Source organism: Phalacrocorax aristotelis, chromosome 4, assembly GCF_949628215.1.
Source record: "Phalacrocorax aristotelis chromosome 4, bGulAri2.1, whole genome shotgun sequence".
Classification (NCBI taxonomy): domain Eukaryota; kingdom Metazoa; phylum Chordata; class Aves; order Suliformes; family Phalacrocoracidae; genus Phalacrocorax; species Phalacrocorax aristotelis.
Genome location: NC_134279.1, coordinates 19,853,807 through 19,875,340, shown reverse-complemented (window position 1 = coordinate 19,875,340; position 21,534 = coordinate 19,853,807). Strand labels below are relative to the sequence as shown.

At 37.2% G+C, this 21,534-nt stretch overlaps 1 protein-coding gene across 3 annotated transcripts in view; it reads right to left on the bottom strand.

Annotated features, from left to right (window-relative positions):
• The window catches only part of INPP4B (inositol polyphosphate-4-phosphatase type II B), a 340,922-nt gene that overhangs the window by 31,644 nt on the left and 287,744 nt on the right, over positions 1–21,534 (bottom strand). For all 3 annotated transcript variants that reach the window (XM_075090503.1, XM_075090505.1, XM_075090504.1), the window contains 6 exons: positions 21,022–21,145; positions 19,875–19,992; positions 15,278–15,418; positions 12,051–12,148; positions 7,806–7,918; positions 2,968–3,122 (listed from right to left, as the gene is read on the bottom strand). In XM_075090503.1, the coding sequence (XP_074946604.1) occupies positions 2,968–3,122; positions 7,806–7,918; positions 12,051–12,148; positions 15,278–15,418; positions 19,875–19,992; positions 21,022–21,145 (749 nt within the window). The remainder of the gene's footprint in view (positions 1–2,967; positions 3,123–7,805; positions 7,919–12,050; positions 12,149–15,277; positions 15,419–19,874; positions 19,993–21,021; positions 21,146–21,534) is intronic.

Here is a 21,534-nt window from a genome sequence, read left to right as displayed (position 1 = left end):
GTCTACTTGTTCTTTTGAAAGGCTTAAAAGTGATTTGTGGCAATCAGCATAAAAGGTATTTGATTGACAGTGTTTAACTAAGTGATCTAGAGAAGATTCATCAGGGGAAAATTGCTGAAATTATAAATTAAGCAGCAAACAGTTTTTCTCTGTCTGCTCTTAAAACAAAATAGGTTCTTTTAGACGTGAAAGTAATTCTAAAAGCTTCTACAAGTAGCCAACAAAAAGCTTGGGAACACACAGCATAATCTTTCAAACAACACTCCGTAGTAGTAATAAAATAAAAAGAAAGGATAAAAGGGCAAGCATCACAATGACTACAAACAAGTGTGTTGACCTCATCCACCCAAACCTCAAAAATGTAGCTGCCAAACTTCCCCCAAGTAAAATACAGGAGATTTAGTTGAAACGCCATGATGTCTCTTCCTGTGGAAATTATGGCTTTTTTCCCCCTCTCTTTTGCCTGGCTGTTCTTTCCTTCCCAGTTTGCGCTCTTACATTGCATTTCTCTGCAGTTCACCTTTCCCCATTTGCCTACAAAGAGAGAGCCCAGCTGAAGGGTCCTTGCCACACTACCTAGTCACTGGTGGAGAGGGAGGAAAGCCGCCATCACCTCTAGCCCTGCTCCATAAGCACCTGCAGCAACAGACAGGCAGTGGTGAGGGAGAAACAGTCCCTGCGGAATGTCTGTAGCACCAAAGATACCAAAAAACATGCCCAAAGACAGCTCGTAAAACTGCCTGACCAACTCTCACAGGGAGTACCATGGAGTTAATTACTATGTATCCCCAGTTGACATCTTTTTTCTTCTGTTCTGAATTTTTGGCCTTTAATTCACCAGCTCATGACAGAAAAAATTAAGTTTTAGCTGCTCTTTTTTTTTTAACCTCCAGTTGCGTGAACAGTGTTACGCTAGTTGCTACATAGCAACTAGCATAGGCCAAAGAGATACTTACTTATTATCCGGATGGTGCAGGTTATTTTGTGTGCTACTGCCACTACTTGCAAGGCCCCTGCTTTAAGTCCCAAACAATCCTACCTCCCAATTCAAAATTATTACCTTCCAACCAACACAGCAACTACTTCAGTTCAAGGCTGTTTCAAATTCATTTACAAGATATTAGCAGGATAAAGCTTTCCCCTGTTTAAAACTACAGCAAAAGCACAGAATTAATATTTTTGTGATGGTGTTTCAACCTCATATGTTGTCCAAAACCAATATAGCCATCTGCTCATTTGGTTTTTTTTAAGTTTTCTCCCAATTGTCTGGGCTTTTCACTGTTCTTTTGTGACTCCAATTTATTGCTATCTGCAAATATAACTAATGTGTTAGTCTTCTCATCAGTTTTCAGATCAGGTATGTGATAGAAAAGCACACAAAGTTGCCTACATTTTAGCCTACAAAACCCTACTACACTTTGGTACTAACAAGTTAGTTTGTATAAATAACACGGCTTTTTTTTTTCTTTTTAAATCAGGTTTATATCTGTGAAACTTTTCCAATCTACTACTCAATGCTATTCTAACATAAAAATGATTTTATATAATTAGTTTGCCTGTATCTGGTAATTTACTGTAGCTTCCACAGTTTTGTATTTATTGGAGACATAAAATAAAAAGAAAAACGTATTTGAAATGCCAACACAAATGAAATTTAACACAGAAAACTCAGGAATTTTTCATTAATGATAAAACATGTAGTTATGAAAGACTGCACACAAGTCATTCACTCACTGAAATACTGCAGACTAAAGGGATTTATGCAAGCTAATGATACATACAAAACACTACACCTCAGTTTAATACATCATGCTACACTAGCACCTTGCAAACCAACTCTACATCTAAGCTGTCTCAGTCCTCTGCTCAATTACTCTTTGTAAACGTTACCTTCTTTCTTTAGAGTATCTATGTTTGCCAAAAGACAAAAGGACATTACTTGTGTAAACGGACAGTATTAATCTAGACTTTAAACACCTAATCTGACAATGCTAAATATTAAGGTCAAGAATTATCAATTACCAACTTTAACCATGATTGTTTACTTAGGTATGGTCTTTGCAAATCCAACATACAAACAACTTGTGTTTCACATAAGTGCAAGATATGATTCAGTTACTTGTTTGCAGTCTATTAGTTTTGCAGTGACCTTTGTTATACATTATTTGAATGCTGTGGATACATTTTTTAAACTCTTCTAGAAAACACAATGCCGTACTCATTAAAGCCAATGCTGAAAGTTTCTTCATATAATATAGCATCTGGATTAATTTTATGATCAAAACTTGTTTGCTCAATTGGGTTTTTTTAATCATCAAAGATTCATGTAATCAGAAATCTTTACATCCTTTAATTACACACTCCTGATAACACAGGTACAGAGCTGTAATTTAGAATGAAACTTTTTTTTCTTAAGCACAGTAAAGATTTTATCAGGTATTAGTGGCAACCACTGCCAGTCCAAACCTACTTGGGCATTTCTTTTATTTTTAATAACATGAGCTGGTAAGAATTGCCATCTGTAACAAACGCTTATTCTGCTTTCACAATATTGTGTAAAGTTTATACAAAAGATTTAATGAGTGTATGGACATTTAGAAAATATTCTTAAAACAGAAAATAAGGTAGGGTTTTTTTTATTTATATGGCCATAGAATGTTGTTAAAATTTTGAGCCTTATGAAAGCCTAAGAAATTGTTTAAAACAACTGCTATTTACCTTGGTCAAATTCTACAGCCAGTGAAGTGACACTTGCAAGGCTTCACATATCTATCTCAGAAACTGTTAATTAGTGATAAAACACGAAGTTGCAAAGACCTTGCATGCAAAACTGACTTACCAGCTTGCATGCTGCTGGTTGCTTCTCTGCTAAATCACGACTGGGGCCTGTTGCGCATTTAGACCATTCTGTACCGTGGTCCCTGGCTTAGCTCAAAATGCAAGGGACATGCAATAATCTCCACATACCTTCTCATACAATCCAGCGCCCGAATAAAGAAGTCTTTGTGAAGCTGATGCTCGTCCCTCAAGATGGAGCACTGCTCCAGTGTCACGGACATGGACGTCCGGTCTTTGGCACTTTTGCAGCAGGTGAAACGGACTCCATTCAGTTTACGGCAAATCTGAAACACAGGCAGACGTCAAAGGATTGCCCTTTTCACACCTTGTGTTCTCTCCACACTAGGCAGACCGTGAAACTCCCACAATTTCGCAATCACAGACAATAAATCCAGAGAACTACAGTATTTCTCAAGAAGAAAATAGTTATTAAAAGGTAGTAACCCCAACCTGAGTAATACAGCAGCTGATGTGTGTCTTTGCAGTTAAATCAGTTATTAGCGCTGCCTTGGAGTTTTTCATATTCTAAGGATTATGCCCATGCTGGCCTGACACAGTGCCACAAAAGGTGAAAATGTTGCGCAGTAAAGAACTGTAAATTTAATCTTTTGTTTATACATTTGCAGCATTAACACTCTACAAAAATAGCACCAAAAGATTATAGCTACTGATCTATAGCCCATTTCCAATTTGTCCAAATGAAACATTTTAAAAGCAGATCTTCAGGGCTTCCATTAGCAGGACAAGCCTACAAATAACCTGCCCAGCGAGTAAAAACGAGCCCTTACTGATTTTGAGAGCACGCTGCACACAGACTTGTACTGCAGTCGCAATCAAGTTTCTCTCTTGCCCACCCCAACATGCCCTGCCTCAACTGAAGACAGACTCTGACAGTGGACTCGATAAAAAAAAAAAGTCCTAGTCCAACCTTTCTAGGAAGAGCACAGTCTAGACAAGATGGCCCAGCACCCTGTCCAGATGACTCTTGAAGGTGTCCAACATGGCCAACTCAACCACTTCCCTGGGGAGATTATTCCAATGGGTGACTGTCCTCACTGTGAGGAATTTCCCTCTTGTGTCCAGCTGGAATCTCCCCAAGAGCAACTTGTATCCATTCCCCCTTGTCCTCTCCATGTGACTCTGTGTAAAAAGGGAGTCTCCATCTTCTTTGTAGCTGCCCCTACAGCTTATGGTATGGATTCAGACACATCTATCTACGTACTGAATTTAAACATAGTCTTTATTTTCAACAGGTAAGCCATTATTGAACGGTGTGACCCAGAACAACTAAAGCTTAACACAAATGTCTGCCATGGAGTGTGTACTTTCACTGCTCATTTCGACAAAATTATAAGGGATAAGGGAATGATTACAAATATTTAAAGATAATTTCTCACCTCAAGAATCAATTTGTCATTGTACCAGCCCATTAGTTTATACTTTGGGGTCAAAAAATATTTTACTAGAAAAAGAAAAATTTGAAGGGGAGGTCATGTGCCCAAGTATGGGTCTACCTTTCCCCAATGTACTTTGTCTTAAGAAAAGGTAATACCCTCTACCTAGCTTTGCTTGCTCCTATGCCTGGACAATCACAGCTGTAACAGTATCAAAAAAGGAAAGTTATGAGAATAGGGCAAGGCAATATATTACAGCAGTTAGGCCTCATCCTAAGGAACTTCCCAGCTTGGCTATCAAGTGTTTACTTGGGAGCTTGCTGGATGAAACTGGAACATGATCTTTATAATCTCACTTCAGCAAATACACACTTTTTTATCTATTAAATGCATTCTCAGAAATTCTATTAAAATCAATGGCCCAGACAATACTAGCAGTCTTTAAGATCTTTGGTAAGGGTGATCTCAAAAGTTGAATCCAGGGAATTAATTAATTGAATCTAACTTTGGTCCCAAAGAAGTACTGGCTAGTAAAGGAGAACCTGTGAGTGTTTCTTCCCTCCTACACTCAGTTTTAAAACTTAAATCTGTTAAAACATTTGGAAAGTTGCACTGAGATTTAAATAAAGTACTATGAGACAATTTTTTCAAAGAAAGTATCAAGTAGGGCTGATAACCCTTTGAAAGAAGTTAACTGCTTAATTGAAAAGATGAATTCTCTTTACGTTAGTCTCTTTTGAAGTCCATGAGCCACTGTGACTATTCAAAGTGAATGAGTCATATGAAAAAAACAGGTAATTATTCTGGTTGAGTGATGGCCTCTGACAGAGGGAGGGGAGACTAAGTCCCAAATCTGGGCTGGCAGCATGCATGTAAATTGCTGGCCAGTGAGAGTCAGCTTGGAACTGAGAAGCATTCTAGGCACAACAAGCAAATGACCATAACCACAAGCTTATTTTGCACTGCAGTTCAGTATAAGTGTCTCAATCATTTTAAAGTGGATAAATAGAAAACAATCTGTTAACTTAGATAAACAAATTTTAAAAAACCTTAGACTCCAATTTAAGGAGAAATGTAGGTTACCCTGATAGGCCGTCCCAGATAAATCCTCAGAATGACTCAGTTCACTAAGCAGTAGCAAAGTAAATAATTAAAATGGGCAAACAATGATCTGATGCTCTAGAAGTCTAGTAAGGGACAAACCAAATATATGGCAATATCATCATATCAGAACACACAGTTTAAGATTAGTGTCCAGCCTGAATTTTATCCTCGATTTTGCTCACTTCTTCCCCAAATAGATTGAAGATACAGGAGGAGGAAAAATAGACTTAACATCTATTAGAGCTTTAGAAAGTCTCCCTTAAGAACACAGATTTAAATGATTAGGACTGTGGTTAAATTTAAAGAGGGGATGATAAAAGCATACAAAACCATGACGCCTAGAACAAGGATAAAAGCAATACTCTGATTATTTCTCCTGGTATGACAGAAGATGAAGGGTGCAGCTTAGAAAATAAAAATATGAAACATTTAAATCTCTGTCCCATTATTTTTAGAATAAGAAATGTTTGTGATACCAATTTGCAAAAGTTGACTTTTAAAATGCAGATGTATTCTCACAGTCCCATTACAATGGGGATTACATGCAGGTGCAGATACATATGCATATCCATGCAGAATCTCATATGTCTACTGCAATAACAAAGCAATGTCCTTAATGCAGGGAATCACGCCTTTCCAATAAGTAAATGTAACATGGTATAACAGTGTGTAGATCAATGGATCCAGAGATACTCATTTCAGAAGGTTACCGTAAGGTAAAGAGAATAAAGTGAAGGAAAAATCTGAAACAGTTTGTATGGCCAAAGAATGCTTTTTACCCATGAAATTATTTTCAGGACATCTTGAATGCATGGTAGAAGACAACTTTCTATATCCAAATATTAAGTATATTCTGTCACGTTCTTTGTAGCTCATTTCACACCATCCTGTACTGATTTATCTTTTACTTCTTTAAAAAGCAATGCTTCACAGTAATTGCAGAACCGGTACTGCAAGCAAGGCTTATATTTTTACTTACAACAGATTTATACTGCAATCGCATGTGATAATATTTATTAACCACAAGACAAAATCTTATTAACAATATAAAAAATTACAGCAGTGTTATTAATACAGAGACATAGTTAATATTGTCTTGTTCTCGGTGTTAATGAAAAGTCATGGAAAATTTTATTAGTGTTTTGTATCAAATATTTATTTGCCTTGAAGAGTATATGCATTTGGAAGTTCTCCAAAACACAAGGTCTTGCTTAATTTCAGTAGATAGCAAAGACTCAAGTCTCTGCTTGAATAAATGGGCAGAGACACCAAGGGTACTTTTCTAAATCGAGGACAATTACCTGGTTGAATTTCACATTCCTGAAAAGCTTGAGCTTGAGATTTGAGGTTGTTTTGTTGTTTGGGTTTTGTGTTGGGGATTTTTGTGGTTTTTTTTTTGTTTGGTTTTTTTTAACATGTATGTGCAAAACCCACAGAATTGGGAAACAGAAAGGAATTATGTGAATAAAGCAATTTCATTATTCATTGTTTGATAAACATCTTTCTTTGTGTTCTCCCTGTGTTTGAATGTCTGACCTTTGCATATATCTAGCTTATTTTGTGTTGCTACCAGTGCCCTTGGAGTGGCTGTCATGGTGACACTGGCTAAAAAAAAAAACCAAACCATAAAATATGATTGAGTAAAAGTTGTGCTGATACAATTAAACACTTATTTATAAAACATAAGTAACTTAAGTACAGAAAATCAGAAGTTGAGTGCAGAAATATTAAACAAAAGCCAGAGCAAGTAATTGTGTTCTGCATCATATTCTCAAAGCTTATGGACCCTAAACAATAAAAGGAAGATATTTTGAATAACTAAATTTTATATTATGAAAGAATGGATATGACTTTAAAAAAACAAACAAAAAACAGATACCGTAGCTGAATACTGTATTTTCTCTCTCATACGAGGTGATATACTTACAGCTATGCGTGATCATCTGAGGAATTGATTCTGCCCATATTGGGGACAAAGGGTTTCCTCTGCCTAAAACCAGACTCAGTTAAAGAAAAAAACACATCCCAAAGAAAAAGCAAACCTCTTTTACCCTGTTAAACAGCTCACCGATATAAATGAAAAATCCTGGATCTGGGGCAAAACAAGCCCAAGCAGCAGCACAGGCCATGGACTGCCTGGCTAGGAGAAGCTCTGCAGAGAAGGACATGGAGGATGTAGGGGACAACACAGTGACCAAGACAATCTCTCCCTTTGAATTCTAGCCAGTTCTATCAGTTAAGAAAGTGAGAGAAAGAAATATCTGTAATTTAAGCGTAGCAAGAAGTGATATATTCATGAGTGGGATGAGAGACCATCAGAATGGAAATGTTGGAGAGCCATTTCAGTATATCTACATACTTTAATAATTGAGTTTTCTTCATATCCTTAAAATCCACTGGACTTACAGTATCAGCAGGCATGTGAAAATTAGTTCATCATGTGAATGTATTTGAAACAAGAGAGCTTACTGTTGCAGCCAGCCACATGATTTCTACGTTCTTTCTCTTTCTGGCCTGGATATTTTGATGGAGATTTTCTAGCAACCCCTTTAAATCATTTTGTTCTTGAAAATGGGGCAGACCTGGAAAAAAAAAGGGTGATAAAGTTGCTCATTATGATAAGGTTGATGATAGGATTGTGCTGACTAAAGAATAAGTCTATTATTTACAGCCTTATTTGGAAACACAGGATGGAAAGCACCCGCTAAATATTTAGGGAATAAGCAAACCTTATTTCTTTCTAATATTGGGTTGTCCTCCCTAAGATCTTCACCATGGAAAATTAAAGTGTCTTCATCTTTTATCTTATAAATGGGTGGTGAAAACATTCAAATCTCTGCTGTAGTTCTGTTCATCAACTACTACAGACATTCAATGCAAATGAGTAGACAATTGAGTGAGTGTATCAAAACTTGCTTTGATGGGATGATTTTTTAAGTCAAAATATTTTGCTTTTGTTTTCAAAATGGACCATCTTATTTTTGTTTAAAAGTGATACCTAACATAACAGGAGGGTTAAACAGCACTAAATACCTCCCCAAAACACCTAGCAAAAGGTATTTCTCAGCCTGAAATTAAATGGGACTGATTTTGAAATACAAAATAGCTTCAGGTTAACTCAAAATCCAAAATTTTACCTATTTGCCCTGGGTATGGCAGCTGAGCTGAAGTTTTATTAATCATAGATGTCTAGAGGGAATTCAAGAGTAGGCAATTTAATTTGCTCTTCCGTTTTGTGTGTGTATATAGGAAAGTTTTGTTCTAATATTACCTTTACCTTCATTAGTTTTGAAAAATCAGTGGAAACAACCAAAATCTGTTTTTTTAAAATTATTTCTTCTCATGGTAGTGAAGTAAAAAGAAATTTAACAACAATTATCACCAAAGAAAGTCTCAGAATCAGTTGAAACAAAATTAAACCAAATTGATAAATTTATACATTTTTTTAACAAGAAAAAGTAGGTTGTTCCATCCAGTGGGAAAAAAACCCAACCCACGCCCCAAACACAAAACCTAAGATTTATGTTCAATTCAAAGATATAAAATGAGGAAACTACTAATGCAGGTCAAAATCCATTCTCCTAACCTGATCACAGCTGGAATGGTCCTGCTTATCAACAGGCTTTTTACCTTTTACCTTTAATGAATTCTGTACTTTCCCTTATCCATGATTCACAGTAAGAAGTAATTTAAATATACTCAGAAAGAACTATTCTAAAAACATCTAAGTTTCCTTACTCATACTGTGCTGGCAAAAAGAAAACAAAAATGCAGAAAATGTACACTGAAACTAGTTTTGTAATAATCTTAATGAGGATTGTTTTATCTGTATATTACAATTCCTGATCATACAATTAGGTAATGGAGAGCATATAAAAATACATGGCAACCTTCTAGACTATTATACTTATCTTGCATCTGTTTCTTTAAAAAACATAGCATAGAATGAGCACTGTGAAAAGATGCTTCCACATTGTAAGAATGTATCACTAGGTAAACATTTTATTGCTTCAAAGCAGTTTTCCTTTGGTTCACAGCAGAAAATGCACCATCTCAGAGAGGTGTCTTCACCATAGGTAAAGCAAGATTCTCCTAATTTATAATATTACCAAATGAGCTGCATCTTGACTGGACGTGATCGATTGCTTAAATTCCTTGTGTCACAACGCAGTATTAAACCATAAAACCATTCTCAGAGATTATAAGGGGGAGAAGCCTGGAAGTACAAAACAGACTGATAGACTTTATGTTGAAAATGCATGTACTACTACATGCATTATGATGCTATGGAAGAAAAATCTTTATTTGCTTGCAGGATTTCTAAACCTTCCATTTCATCCCTCTTCTCACATGGGACAATATTTTGCAACACTGATGTTGCTGTTGGGTATGAAACCAGCAACACTGACTATCACTCACGACATAGGCTTCTCCAATTTTATGCTTCAGCTGTTTAAATTGAGTTCTAAGCCATTCTTTTCAATTAATTATGTACTACTAAAGAACAATCATACATTTTTGTACCCTTACTATAATTAGTCATTCTGCAAAAGCAGTACTATTTTGGTGCCTAAACCAGAACTACATTTGGTTGGCATTTTTGGTAGGAATCTTTCTGGGATCACACTGTTTTTTATTGTTTTCAGAGTATCCTATCAGAGAATTAAAGAGATTAAGAAACAGGAAATCGACAGAGTTCACCTAAAAGAAGACAGAAAGTCAGTGTCTGGCATATGCAGTTACATGCATACTAAGAATAGAGAGAAAGCTAGAATATTACTGGCAATGGGAATTACAGACATGAGAGAAAAACTGATAGCAAAAGGTGGCAATACCTTTATGGGAGTGGAAAATTGAATTCTTTGAAATGGAATACACAAATGAAGCAGCAGGCAAGTGAGGCTGCCTTAGGATGGTGGATGCAACAGCCTGGCCAACAGGGCCGTGAGTCCTCAAATTCTGTCCAGCTTTATGAGCGTTATTTGTAACTAACAGCTTTGTGAACCAGGTCCTGCATTTATTTTGTAGCACAGATTTGGCACTACAGAAAACTATCTGGAAAGGAGTGACAAAACCATCAAGGAGTCATCAATACTGAACGGCTCTCACTTGGCTACAACACCAGGGCTGTTGCCAGCTTGGCTTGGATGGAGGTTTATCTTCCTAACTGAAGTTATCCCCCAGTGGAGAGCTTCACTTTTTTCCAGGGAGCTAGTTTAAAAGACACATTCCTCGAAGCCAAAAGAGTGATTCCATATAATGGCAGGGAGCTACCCAGAAGGGCAATGGAACCAGAAGGTGCTTTGTGTTCTGTAAAGATCTGGACAAAGAACAGACTCAGATCTCAGAGGTAGAGAAAAAGCAAGAAGGTAATAATAACCAGAAGAGACATGATGAATTAGACAAACGCAGTTTTCAAAAGCATGCACAGTCTGGAAGAAGTCCAGGAAGACTGTGCGGCTCACTAATAATCCTCTGCAGAAAGACACTACAAGGTTAGTTTCTGTTAATGAAAAGCAGCCAATACTATCTGCATGCAAATTTTTGCTTTTATATAATCAAATCCATTTATGCGGTAGCAGATCTACCTTAGACCTAACCTCAGAAGAGGTTAGTTTTTCAGAATACTTTCTTGGCAGGATTTCCCTAAATTAATTACTAACTTCTTGTATGAGTTTCTCTGTAGAAAGCCTAGAAATATTAGAGATGCGGGTGGGTGGATGGATGGGCATATTGCCCGCCATTTAGGGACAAAGCTTTCACCTCTGTCAAAATTATTAACAAATGAAAATCATCCTGATTTAGAAGATAAACATGTACACATATACAGTGACACATTAGATAAAACTACAAGTACATACATGTAATGGAAAATTTGCAAAGGTAGTGATCACGAGATGGTCTATAAGAGAAACTGAAGGATTTTAACCAGCTGTATTCACACCATGAGGAGTTACACACGTGTCCTGTAGGATGATAGACCTTTAGATTCAAAAGATTCATACCCCCCTGCCCCCAAGGGGAAGGAACAGAGACCTAAATCCAAGCTATTTCAAATCAGCTGTGAAATCTGCAACATTTGGGTATATAATTTAGGCATTAAGACTACTTTAACAGGATTAGATTGATATCAATGGTCTTTTCCGTGTTTTCTTTCAACAATCAAAGTAACAGAATAGTAATGTTTAAGATACCAAATTTCTATAAAATTGAAATATAGGGCGTCTTCTAATGGAATCATGCTATTAATATCAGTGACATTATGATATGGCTCATTGCTTTTATTTGCATCTGCAGATTTCTCAGTGGTTTGCTATACCTTAATACGTATTCAAAATAAGAATGGATGGAGTGACTGAAACTGATGAAAATTCCCACCGAGTATTTCTGTACAAATATTGTAGGTACAACCTCTCCTCCACTTGAAATATTCAAAAGCATATTATATTAATAATTCAAAAGAGCTGTTTAGTTCATCATTACTCTGTTTCACTCTCCCTGCAGTTTTTGCTATGGCCTTGGGCCTGCAATCGCAACTGACGTCAACAGGGCTCTGTACAGGCACAAAGTGTTTAACATTATTGAACAAGTTACGGGATTAAGGCCTAAATCTAAAAGCTGCACACTAACATTGAGCTAATATTACCAACTTACAATCTTTTACCTATCAAACCTTTTCAAAGCCATTTGGATATTGCATTATTTTGTACTCACAATCAGGAGGCATTTTTTCCGTAAACAGCTTGTAATATTCTTTCAGAAGTTCTAAGTTTTCCTGATTAATGTTTTCCTGCAAAGTGGTATCTCCAAACCTACAAAAAAAGCACAGTAAAATGATTAAAAAATACCCCAAACCAACGCCCAAACTAGAAGAAAGCTAAAAGATCCTTCAGAATTACTTCTCTGCATAAATAACTTTTTTTTTTCCCCACTAGTGTTGAATGTACTAGATTTTGTCAAACGTACAGTTGCTAATCTCCTATGCTTTGGTACTAATATTTGGGGATGAGGTCATCACTCACGGATAATTCTTCCAAAAACTTATGGAAAAAGTAATCCATTTACAGAAAAAACATTCAATAAAGCACATATTCTTTTTCCCTTCACAAATCCTGAATAAATGCAAAGGGTCTTTGTGGAATTTCAGATGGCACCGCAGGCAGAGAACAACTCCTACATCTCTTACTGCTGCTGTTGCTTAGGTATATTAATTTCTACCAGAGCTGGACAATATTGAAGCCACACAAGATGGAAGAGATGCAAGTGTCAGGTGAAAAACCTTCTGAAGTACTAATTTCTGCTCTAGTCTCAGAATATTTGCTATAAATAGTCAAATTGATTACTTCTCTGGGCCCTTTCTGCCCTACGCTGTTCCTGAGCTGTTAGTTATCTTGGTTTCTTGTACCTGAAACTGATGAGAGCGCCATTTCTCTGCCATTGAGCAATGTTTTCACCATTAAGCCTCACAGAGTTGGGACCCGCCGGCTAGCTGACTTCAGCTGTCTGCCGCACACAGACCTCAGCGGTCGCTCTGCAATGCTGCAGCTGGCTCAGGAGTATGTTATGGGGTTTCCTGCAACAGTCAAGTCTGCTGGGAACACATCACCCAAATCCTCACTGTCCCGCACCTCACTGAAAACCCAGACAACATCAGGATGTGATTACACTTATCCATGAACTGACGATAGCTATATCAGCAAATGTCTTGCTGAGACCAAAATTTCTACAACAGTCAAGTTTCACATAGGCTAAAGAAAAAAACAAACCCCAAATCCTCCCTTCTGGTACATCTATGACAGATATGAATGAACGTAAAGACAGGAATGCCCCTTAGGCAGTTAGGGCCAAGTTTTTCCAACTCATTTTTAGAATAGCCTTGAAATGAAGAAAAGGAAGACAGAACAGGAAATAGGGGAGCACAGAAAGAGAGGCATGGACAGGTTAAGTGAAAAATTCAGGCAGACAAAGGGGGCACAATTCAGAAGATACTAAATGTACTGCTGCATCATGAAGAAGGGAATCAAATATTTAAATAGGCCAAAGAGGGAAAAGACTCAGCTACTTCCTCAGTAGCCATTGCTGCACCATCACATGAGAACATTACTTTTAAACCGTATATATTCTCAGCTGAGCTTTACTGAAAGAAGAGATGTTTGCATCTAATAAAGTAACATTGTCTATAAATTTATTACAAAACCTTATTTCTAGCCTCATATTCATTTTCCCACAAAAACATACTTTTTACCAAAAAGCATATGCAGTGTTTCCAATCTTAAAGACCAATGTATAGCTTTAAGAGTTAAGCAGTATTTTGAATTAAGTCTAATGCTTACACCTGTAAGTGCACATGGACAAGCTGTTTCTGCATGAAATAATCCAACCTGATTTGCTTGATAGATATATATCCCTCTATATTTACAGATATACATATATTAAATTTTCATTCATGGCTTGCTTTGCGCACAATGTAAAATCACCCCTGTGAACAATGCTACCATTCTTCCTGCCACTCCACCTGCAAGCCAGACATCTTTTCAGATCAACTCCTCTACAGGTCCCCATATATCCAGGCTATTTCTAAATCTTGTCAAATCTTTCTTCAGGACATTTGTAACACACAGTCCCTCCTGCCTACTTCTTGGTTACTGCATACTCCTTTTCTCCGATTTTGGAAAAATGTGACAAGTTCTAGTCACAATTGTCATGACTAATTTTGTTGGTTTTGTACACTATAACTTTCTCCACATCACTCCTCTCATAGCATCACTTTTCCCTTCATTATGGCCTCAAGAATAAGCTATTTTTGTTTTCAAGAATGTTTCAAGTTCCCTAACCAACCACTCAACTCTTTTAATAGTAGAATGCCAGTTCTTACTGTTTTCTGATTCAGCCTATGTCTCCCATTTCAATTTTCTACCTTAATTTTTCTCACATACAACCACTCATAACCTGGAGGAGTCTCCCATGAACATCCATAAAGCTTCCTGATGGCATTCCTTAAAAGATTCCTTTTACTCTGCTGTCTACAAAGAACAGGATGTGAAACTCCTGTTGTGCTTAACTTCTTGCCTATTGTCCAGGTTTACGGTTTTTCACTGTCTCCCTCTATTTCCCTGGCTAGCCTTTTGCTTTTGGTTTTGAGTTTCTAGTGAATGCAATCTAAAGATAGGTATTATGTCTCTTGGTTGCTCTGTTAATAAAACCAGTTAAAAAAAAAAAAAAAGAAAAAGAAGAAAAAGTAGCTGTCTCATTGTTGATGTCTATCCTGCCATTTTAGCATTGCACAAACTAGTAATTGAACATGACTGACAGGTACCCTTCTCTTGGAAGGAAAATTAATAGGTTGGTGAAACTTCGATTATTATTGTACTAATGAATTAGTTTCCAGCAGTCTTTCCAGAGGAGTGATATTAACACATCAGAACTTCAGCATCCGCCTTCATGATTCTACAAACATACTACTAACACATTCCCTATTATTAACTACCACTCCTCAAACCCAGGAAAATAAGCCATAAAAAGCTGAGAAAAAGTGTTCTTTTTCAAGACTTGTCCAGCATCTTCAACCCCACCTTTACGATAATATTGATTTCAAATTTTCAAACTGATGTTTGAAAAGGCCAAAGTACTCTATATTAACAAAGTTCTACATCTGTGAAACAGAGATCCACTTTATATCTGTATCCAAAGGAAACTTGGTGTTGACTGTGTGAAATAAAGTCCTGCACAGGCTCATATCTTCACTTGGACTCTTTCATTATTTTGCATTGCTTGATAGATTGTGCTTATTTCCTTTCATATTTTTTAAAATACATACCGAGTCGATGTGAGATGGTCCGAGAGCAAATAGCAAAAAAAGAGTTATTTTTAATCCTGCGAGATATCCTGTACGTACTAGCACAGCATACTTGGACAGAAAATGAAACGTGATTTTTTCTTACCTCTCTGCAAGCGTTTGCTGCTCATTGATTCCAACATTAAAGAGTACTGGATACATGCGAAGTAGCTTTCCTTCTTTAATCTCTTGTGGCAGCAACTCAAACATCTTTGCTGGAAGCTGGACCTCTATAACGTAATGTTCACTAGGAAAAATACAAAGAAGAGTAAGAGTGGGAATATTGATTGGTTTGCTTGAAATTATAACCTTCGTAAATTACAGAGAACATGTAGACTTATAAATCAGTTTCCCCCTTTTCCCCTTAATTGTATTCAACTATAAAATGTGACAATTCAGCTTGCTTGTTTTAAGAGCATAACCAAGCTATATGGAAAAAGGCTTTCGATACCAACTTCTTTACTGAAGCGAAAAGAGGACTAAAGATCAAAGCAGGAAAAAAGTCTTCTGCTACCAAAATATCAGTGAAAACACCTCAACTCTTAAAATGCATCTTGCTGAGTTACAAAAAGAACTTCCTTTCAGAAGTCACAACTTGATCCTGTATCCACTCTAAATGTAATATGAGCAAAAACCTTTCACAAAAAACCCAAAGCAAAATTCCCATTTTCTTCAGTGGCTGGATTTTCTCCCTGGGGATAGAAAGCATTACCAATAACAAAACTAACTCTGTGAAGATAATAACTGAAGGTTCATTACACAAACATGAATCTTATTTTAGGAGAAGGGATATGATATACAGTAGTTCTGCTTTTATGTTTGTATTCGGTCTGACTTTATGAAAAACATGTTACTGTGGCTGCCAGTCCAAATTCTGATCATGTGGAAACCTCAAGTCGAATTTCGTCTGTGTTTGAGGACTGGCACCTGACCTCACAACAGAAGCAACAGCATGCCGTTGACTTAGTTTTTAATTAGCTTTCTTTCTGTTATTAGAGCAATCAGTCAAATAAAGAAATACAACAGACCAGAAGGAAATCCATTTGTCTCCAGGATTTGACGACTGACATTTTCTCTCCTGTAGAGCACATTGGGTATACCACCAAGAAGGAAGAGTATTACAGCAACAGCAGGGAAGGAGGATCTATGTCCTGCCTACAGAAACCAGGCCTAGGAAGTCACACAGCTTTTGCATATGAACTCAAGGTAGAAAAAAGTTTGCACCTATTAAAATAATCTATCATGAAGTCCCTCCAACCCTTAATCAATCATGTCCTTGCTAAAGAATTAAAATACAATCTGCATTACCCCCATGTAGAATTTGAGTGAGAAAAGGCAGAAAACCTTGAAGAAAAAGGGCAGTTTCTGCAGTAGTTCTGACACTCTTGGCAGGCTGGAGGGATGAGTGGCACTATCTCAGAGTAGGTGTCTGGTTAAACAGACTCAGCTTAGAAGAGCTAGTGGTCATGTTTGCGCCTCTAACCTGCCCATATATCTGAAAACAACATAAAATGGTTCTAGCGCAGACTTGTGACTGGAAGTAATTATATTCAGCTAGGGCAACAGCATATGATTTGGTACGGCCTAAAACTAGTGTGTAATCCTGGTGTTAATTCACCCACGTGAAGGAAAGAGAGAGTTAGCAAGAATGGCAGTGAAGAACTCTGTCCAGATGATCTTTGCGTAGCAGCATTAATTCTCAGCCTGCACGCGAGCACTCCTAGCTGCTGTCAAGTGATACCAGAACACCCTTCTGTGATGGAGTGCTTTCATGAGGTTGAGAAGAAATTTTGGTTTAGTCTAATCCAAAGAGCATATGCTACTGAACCAAAATGCCGCCAAATCACTTCATTGCTACATTTCACACCCCAAAATCACTACAAACCTTTCAGTGTATGAAAGAACATTGAGAAATGCTGACCTTTAAGTATGATAAATTAACATCAGTACCATTTGAGAGCTTCCCCTTGCCCTATTTTTTTTTTCTTTTTCAAAACATTTTTTGAAGTCTCAGAGACAATCCTTGGTAATTTTTAAAAATCTGTAACCAATTGCACAATGAAAACAACCCGCTTGTGATCAGGTAAAGAAAAGGCTAGCAATCTGTGACAGCGAGCTCTCTAGAAAGTCCAGGAATGGTCCTGAAATCAGGTTGGGGCAGGGGGCAGAAGAATTAGAATTCAAAGCACTGAAATCTGGAGGATTTGTTTGACATTAATTTACCAAAAATCTTACAGGTGCTATGCTTCTATTTAAACAAGAAACAGTAATACAGCAATAAATTTTATCACCATGTAGTTTCTCTCTTATATGGTTAGACTCAGCGCAGAGATATCAGGTGATTTTGGCATGAGATGGATCAGGCCGCTACTACATTTTCCAATGAGAAGGAAAAATCAATACATAATTTTTAATATTTAGTGATCTCTCAGGAAAGCAGGGTGGAGAAATCCAGCATGTTTAAGAGAGTAAATAATAAACCATCACCTCTTTCAGAATGAATTGTATAAATTTATATGATTTCACTAAAACAGGACTGATTAAGAATATACCTTCCTTTGCCTATATTTGCCTTATTCTCTAATATTTATCATCACATATGAAGATAGACAAAGACTTGTAGTCCTGTTAGAAGACTTCTAAAAATTACCCCCATGTAGCTGCAGGCCATGGACCCTGCGGCTACTTGCAGTTGGCTGAAATCACAGGCTCTTAGTTCATTGCAGTAAATGCAAAACAAGTCACTTACAAAGCAAAGGTGTGTGTAACAGAAAAAAATGCGCACATGGTCAGTCACTGCATCTCAGCTGGGAGGTGCTTTACCCAGCTCTTCTTTCAGTCAGGTGATAACCTTTTAGATCACTTCAGTGTGGCCGTAAGTGCTAGTCCAATTGTGGGCTTCATTGAAAACATGGTATCAAACCCTGTGATGCCTCAAAGTTCATGTGCACAAATACATTCTATCAAAAGAATTTTATTAAAGTGTTAACCACTTTTGCCTATAATAAAAGGACCTGAGTGCCTGAGCAGAACTTCACTGCACCTGGTTGGCTGGGGTCAGCCACCCATGTCAGCAGGTTAGCGCACTGCTAGCTGATGCCATGCTCTTTGGATTGATTTGTTTGTGTACATAGAAACTCAGTCTTAAGCACTTCCCTAGAAAAACAATTACAAGTGAATACTCTGGCTCTGCAAGATAAGAATTTGTAGCTTAATTTTCTGTCTTGCATTTCTACAGCCTTTTAGTCTCATTTTATTGAGCCACACCATATAACAACCAAAACGATTTAGAAATTGTGGTGTTTTTAAACATTAATTAGAAAATAACTAGGTTTTCCACTGTCTTCTGTTTTTATGGATGACTTCCACCAATGCTGTCTGATAGGAGCTGTCTCATCACAGCTCTAACAGGAATGGGGCTCCTCCACATAAACCTTAAAGACTTTTTTTTTTTTCTTATCTGATACCAATTCCATCCAGTGAATACCTGCCAGTAAGTACAGTACAGCAATCACAGGCAGTAACTCTTCTTCCTAAAGACTGACTACTCCATCAATCCAGAATGCCTGAGGCAGCTTAAAGCTCGAGTCTCTTTCAAACCCAGGACCTCCTAGTGTGACAGTTCAGTGTGCTGCAGTAATGGCAGCAAGCCAGTAAATGTAGCTGCTGGATTTTTCAAGATTTTTGACTGCTGTGATTTACAAAGGATGTATTTCTTCTGTTTTATCTACACACCATAATTATTCTTAATTATTCCCGATGTGTTGCCTATCATACTCCAGCCTTCCTGCTACTTATTTCAATGCTTTCTTGGAAGGCCCATAGGATGAGAGTGAATCATCCAGAATAATTAAGTAAATCAGTGGTGAAAGCCCCCTTCAGAGGAAACATATCTTTTCTAAAAAAGTTGCTGCTTTTAGCTGAATTTAATTTACAGTCATCCTAAGAATAATGATACTATTAAGGAAGTGATTTCTGTAAAAGTAAAAACATTTGGAGCTTCAGACTACAATAATAATGAAGATGAAAAACCCATTCCTCCTGTGCAACAATCTTGTTAACCCTCTTATAGCCTCAATTAATGAAGTATTTCAGTGTATGTCCTGATATTGAGCTGTGCTTATGTGGGATGCATACCGCATTAGTGGCTTCATGCAAGGATTTCTGAGGTTGCGTATGTCCTGTGTGATCTCCATCAACTAAGACAGGCTTCATTTTTCAAAAGTGACCGCCAAGTTTTGGCATCTGAGTTTTTCAGTTTCCATATTAAGAGAACAAAGGCATAACTCTTAGAAATGCAATTTCATTTGTCACACTGAAATACAAGTTCTGGACACCTCAAAACCAAGGCTTCTTCAGTTAGAGGCCGCTGTTGTAAATATTGACCCTGTCACTTCTCTTTGATTCAGTATCTATATATAAAAAATGAAACAGAAACTCTGCACAACCCAGACACTGTTGATTAGTTTGTATTAAGACAACTGGAACTTTTAGCTTTTCATCCAGGAAGCAACCCAGAGTCCATATTACTACTAGCTTTACAAAGCCCTACCACTTCATTACATCTCCATTCATCTCATGAAAAGTAAAACTACTGCACTTTCCATATAATAGAACTCAGCAACAAGAAAACCATTATCTGGGTTTTCATGTATTACAGATTAAAACTATGTGCCATGGCCTCCAGGAAACAAAGTACTTACCGCCTTCCAGTTATAAGAGGCAAAAAATCTTCTGATTTGGCTTCAATGACTTTAAACATTACTTTCTGCAAATCTGAAATTCCCACAGCCATGTCTTCCAGCATCCCCGCTTCTTCACCTATATGGAAAGATTACTGAGGTTGTTAACAGAGTAGACAGATCAGTCACTGAATAGGTTATAGTAAAGCAATATGGGGATTATATTTTCCAGTCTATGCATCTAAAAATCACAGCCCAAAATCCACATTAAAGTAAGCTACATAAAAGCAGACCGTGGCCTAAATGGCAACTATGAGTATCAAGCACCTCTGAAAATCAGACTGCTTTATGTGTGCATAGAATAACCTCAGAAAAGCCATTTTTGCCTATTCTGAAAGTGTTTTAAAAGACTATCCTGCTGACAGAGGACAAAGGTTTTGAGAATAACGACGAGTATTATGCAAAAGGGAACCTGACAGCAATCTCCAAGTGAGGATCTGCAATAGCCTGTGCATTAAAAAGCTGCACAGATGCTAAACCTCTCTACTTCAGTCAAACTCTCTAATTTGGGGAAAGATTCCTATACATCTAGTTCAAAGCACTTTGAAACATAGAGCAGTTTCTCCCTCCAAATGTCCTTTTTAATACCTATCAAATGATGGCATCTGTGACAAGCTAGGAATCGGTTTTCAAGCTGTCTTCACATAACCAATACTGGTGTGGTCAAGGCAGAGGCTGATAGAGTCAGTAACTGTTTAAAAATCTGCTGTTTGGGTTAGCTTTATAAACCGGCTATTTTGGGTCAGGCCAAATGCCTGCACAAATGGAGACAGTTTTTAGTAAGACCAAAATTTCCACTAGCTGTACTGAGGAAGGAGTCTTCTGTATTTAAGACAATGTAGTTCAGCACTCTACATGGAATAATTAGCAACTAGTGTGCTCAGAGGAATTGAGAATAAAATAAATGGGTATTTTTTGACACAGAATTGACAACACACAATCAATGACTTCAAGTGTGCTATTATATGGAAGCCTGCTGACTCCTAAGGGTAATATTTGTTGATTCAATAAGCCACATCACTGGAAGCAGAAGAGGCTAATACAAGAAGCTCCTGGGTAAACTTCTGGTCTGGATGCATACGGGACTTTGTCCAAGAACAATACTTACTATATGTACTGAGGAGTCCTTCATATTGCACAAGCAATCCAACGGTGTGAAGCTGCTGTAAAAATCCTTGGTCATGTAAACCTGTGTGCAATTTGATTATAAACCCACAGACCAATCCAGCGAGCTATAAAGACAATGAAAAAATGTGAAATTAACAGAGCTACTATCATACCATAGTTAAAATAAGGCCTGATATTGTTATACATAACAGAATTAATATTTAGATATTTGAGAAAACAGCATGGAAATTTCTGTTTAGTGACTACATACATAATTTCATGTTAATGTATTATTACGGCATTTTTTTTGGTGTAAAAAGCAGTGAAATATTCCTTTATTTTACACTAGATAAGCTTCATTTGTTTTGTGGGGTTGTGCATTATTTACACTGATATAAGCAAGACCAGAACCTCCATTGGCAGGTTATAAACACAAGGCTGTGAATTATGATGGATTTGACAGCAGTTATGCACCTAGTGCAACAGAATCTCCTTGGCAGGTGCACCCTAACTC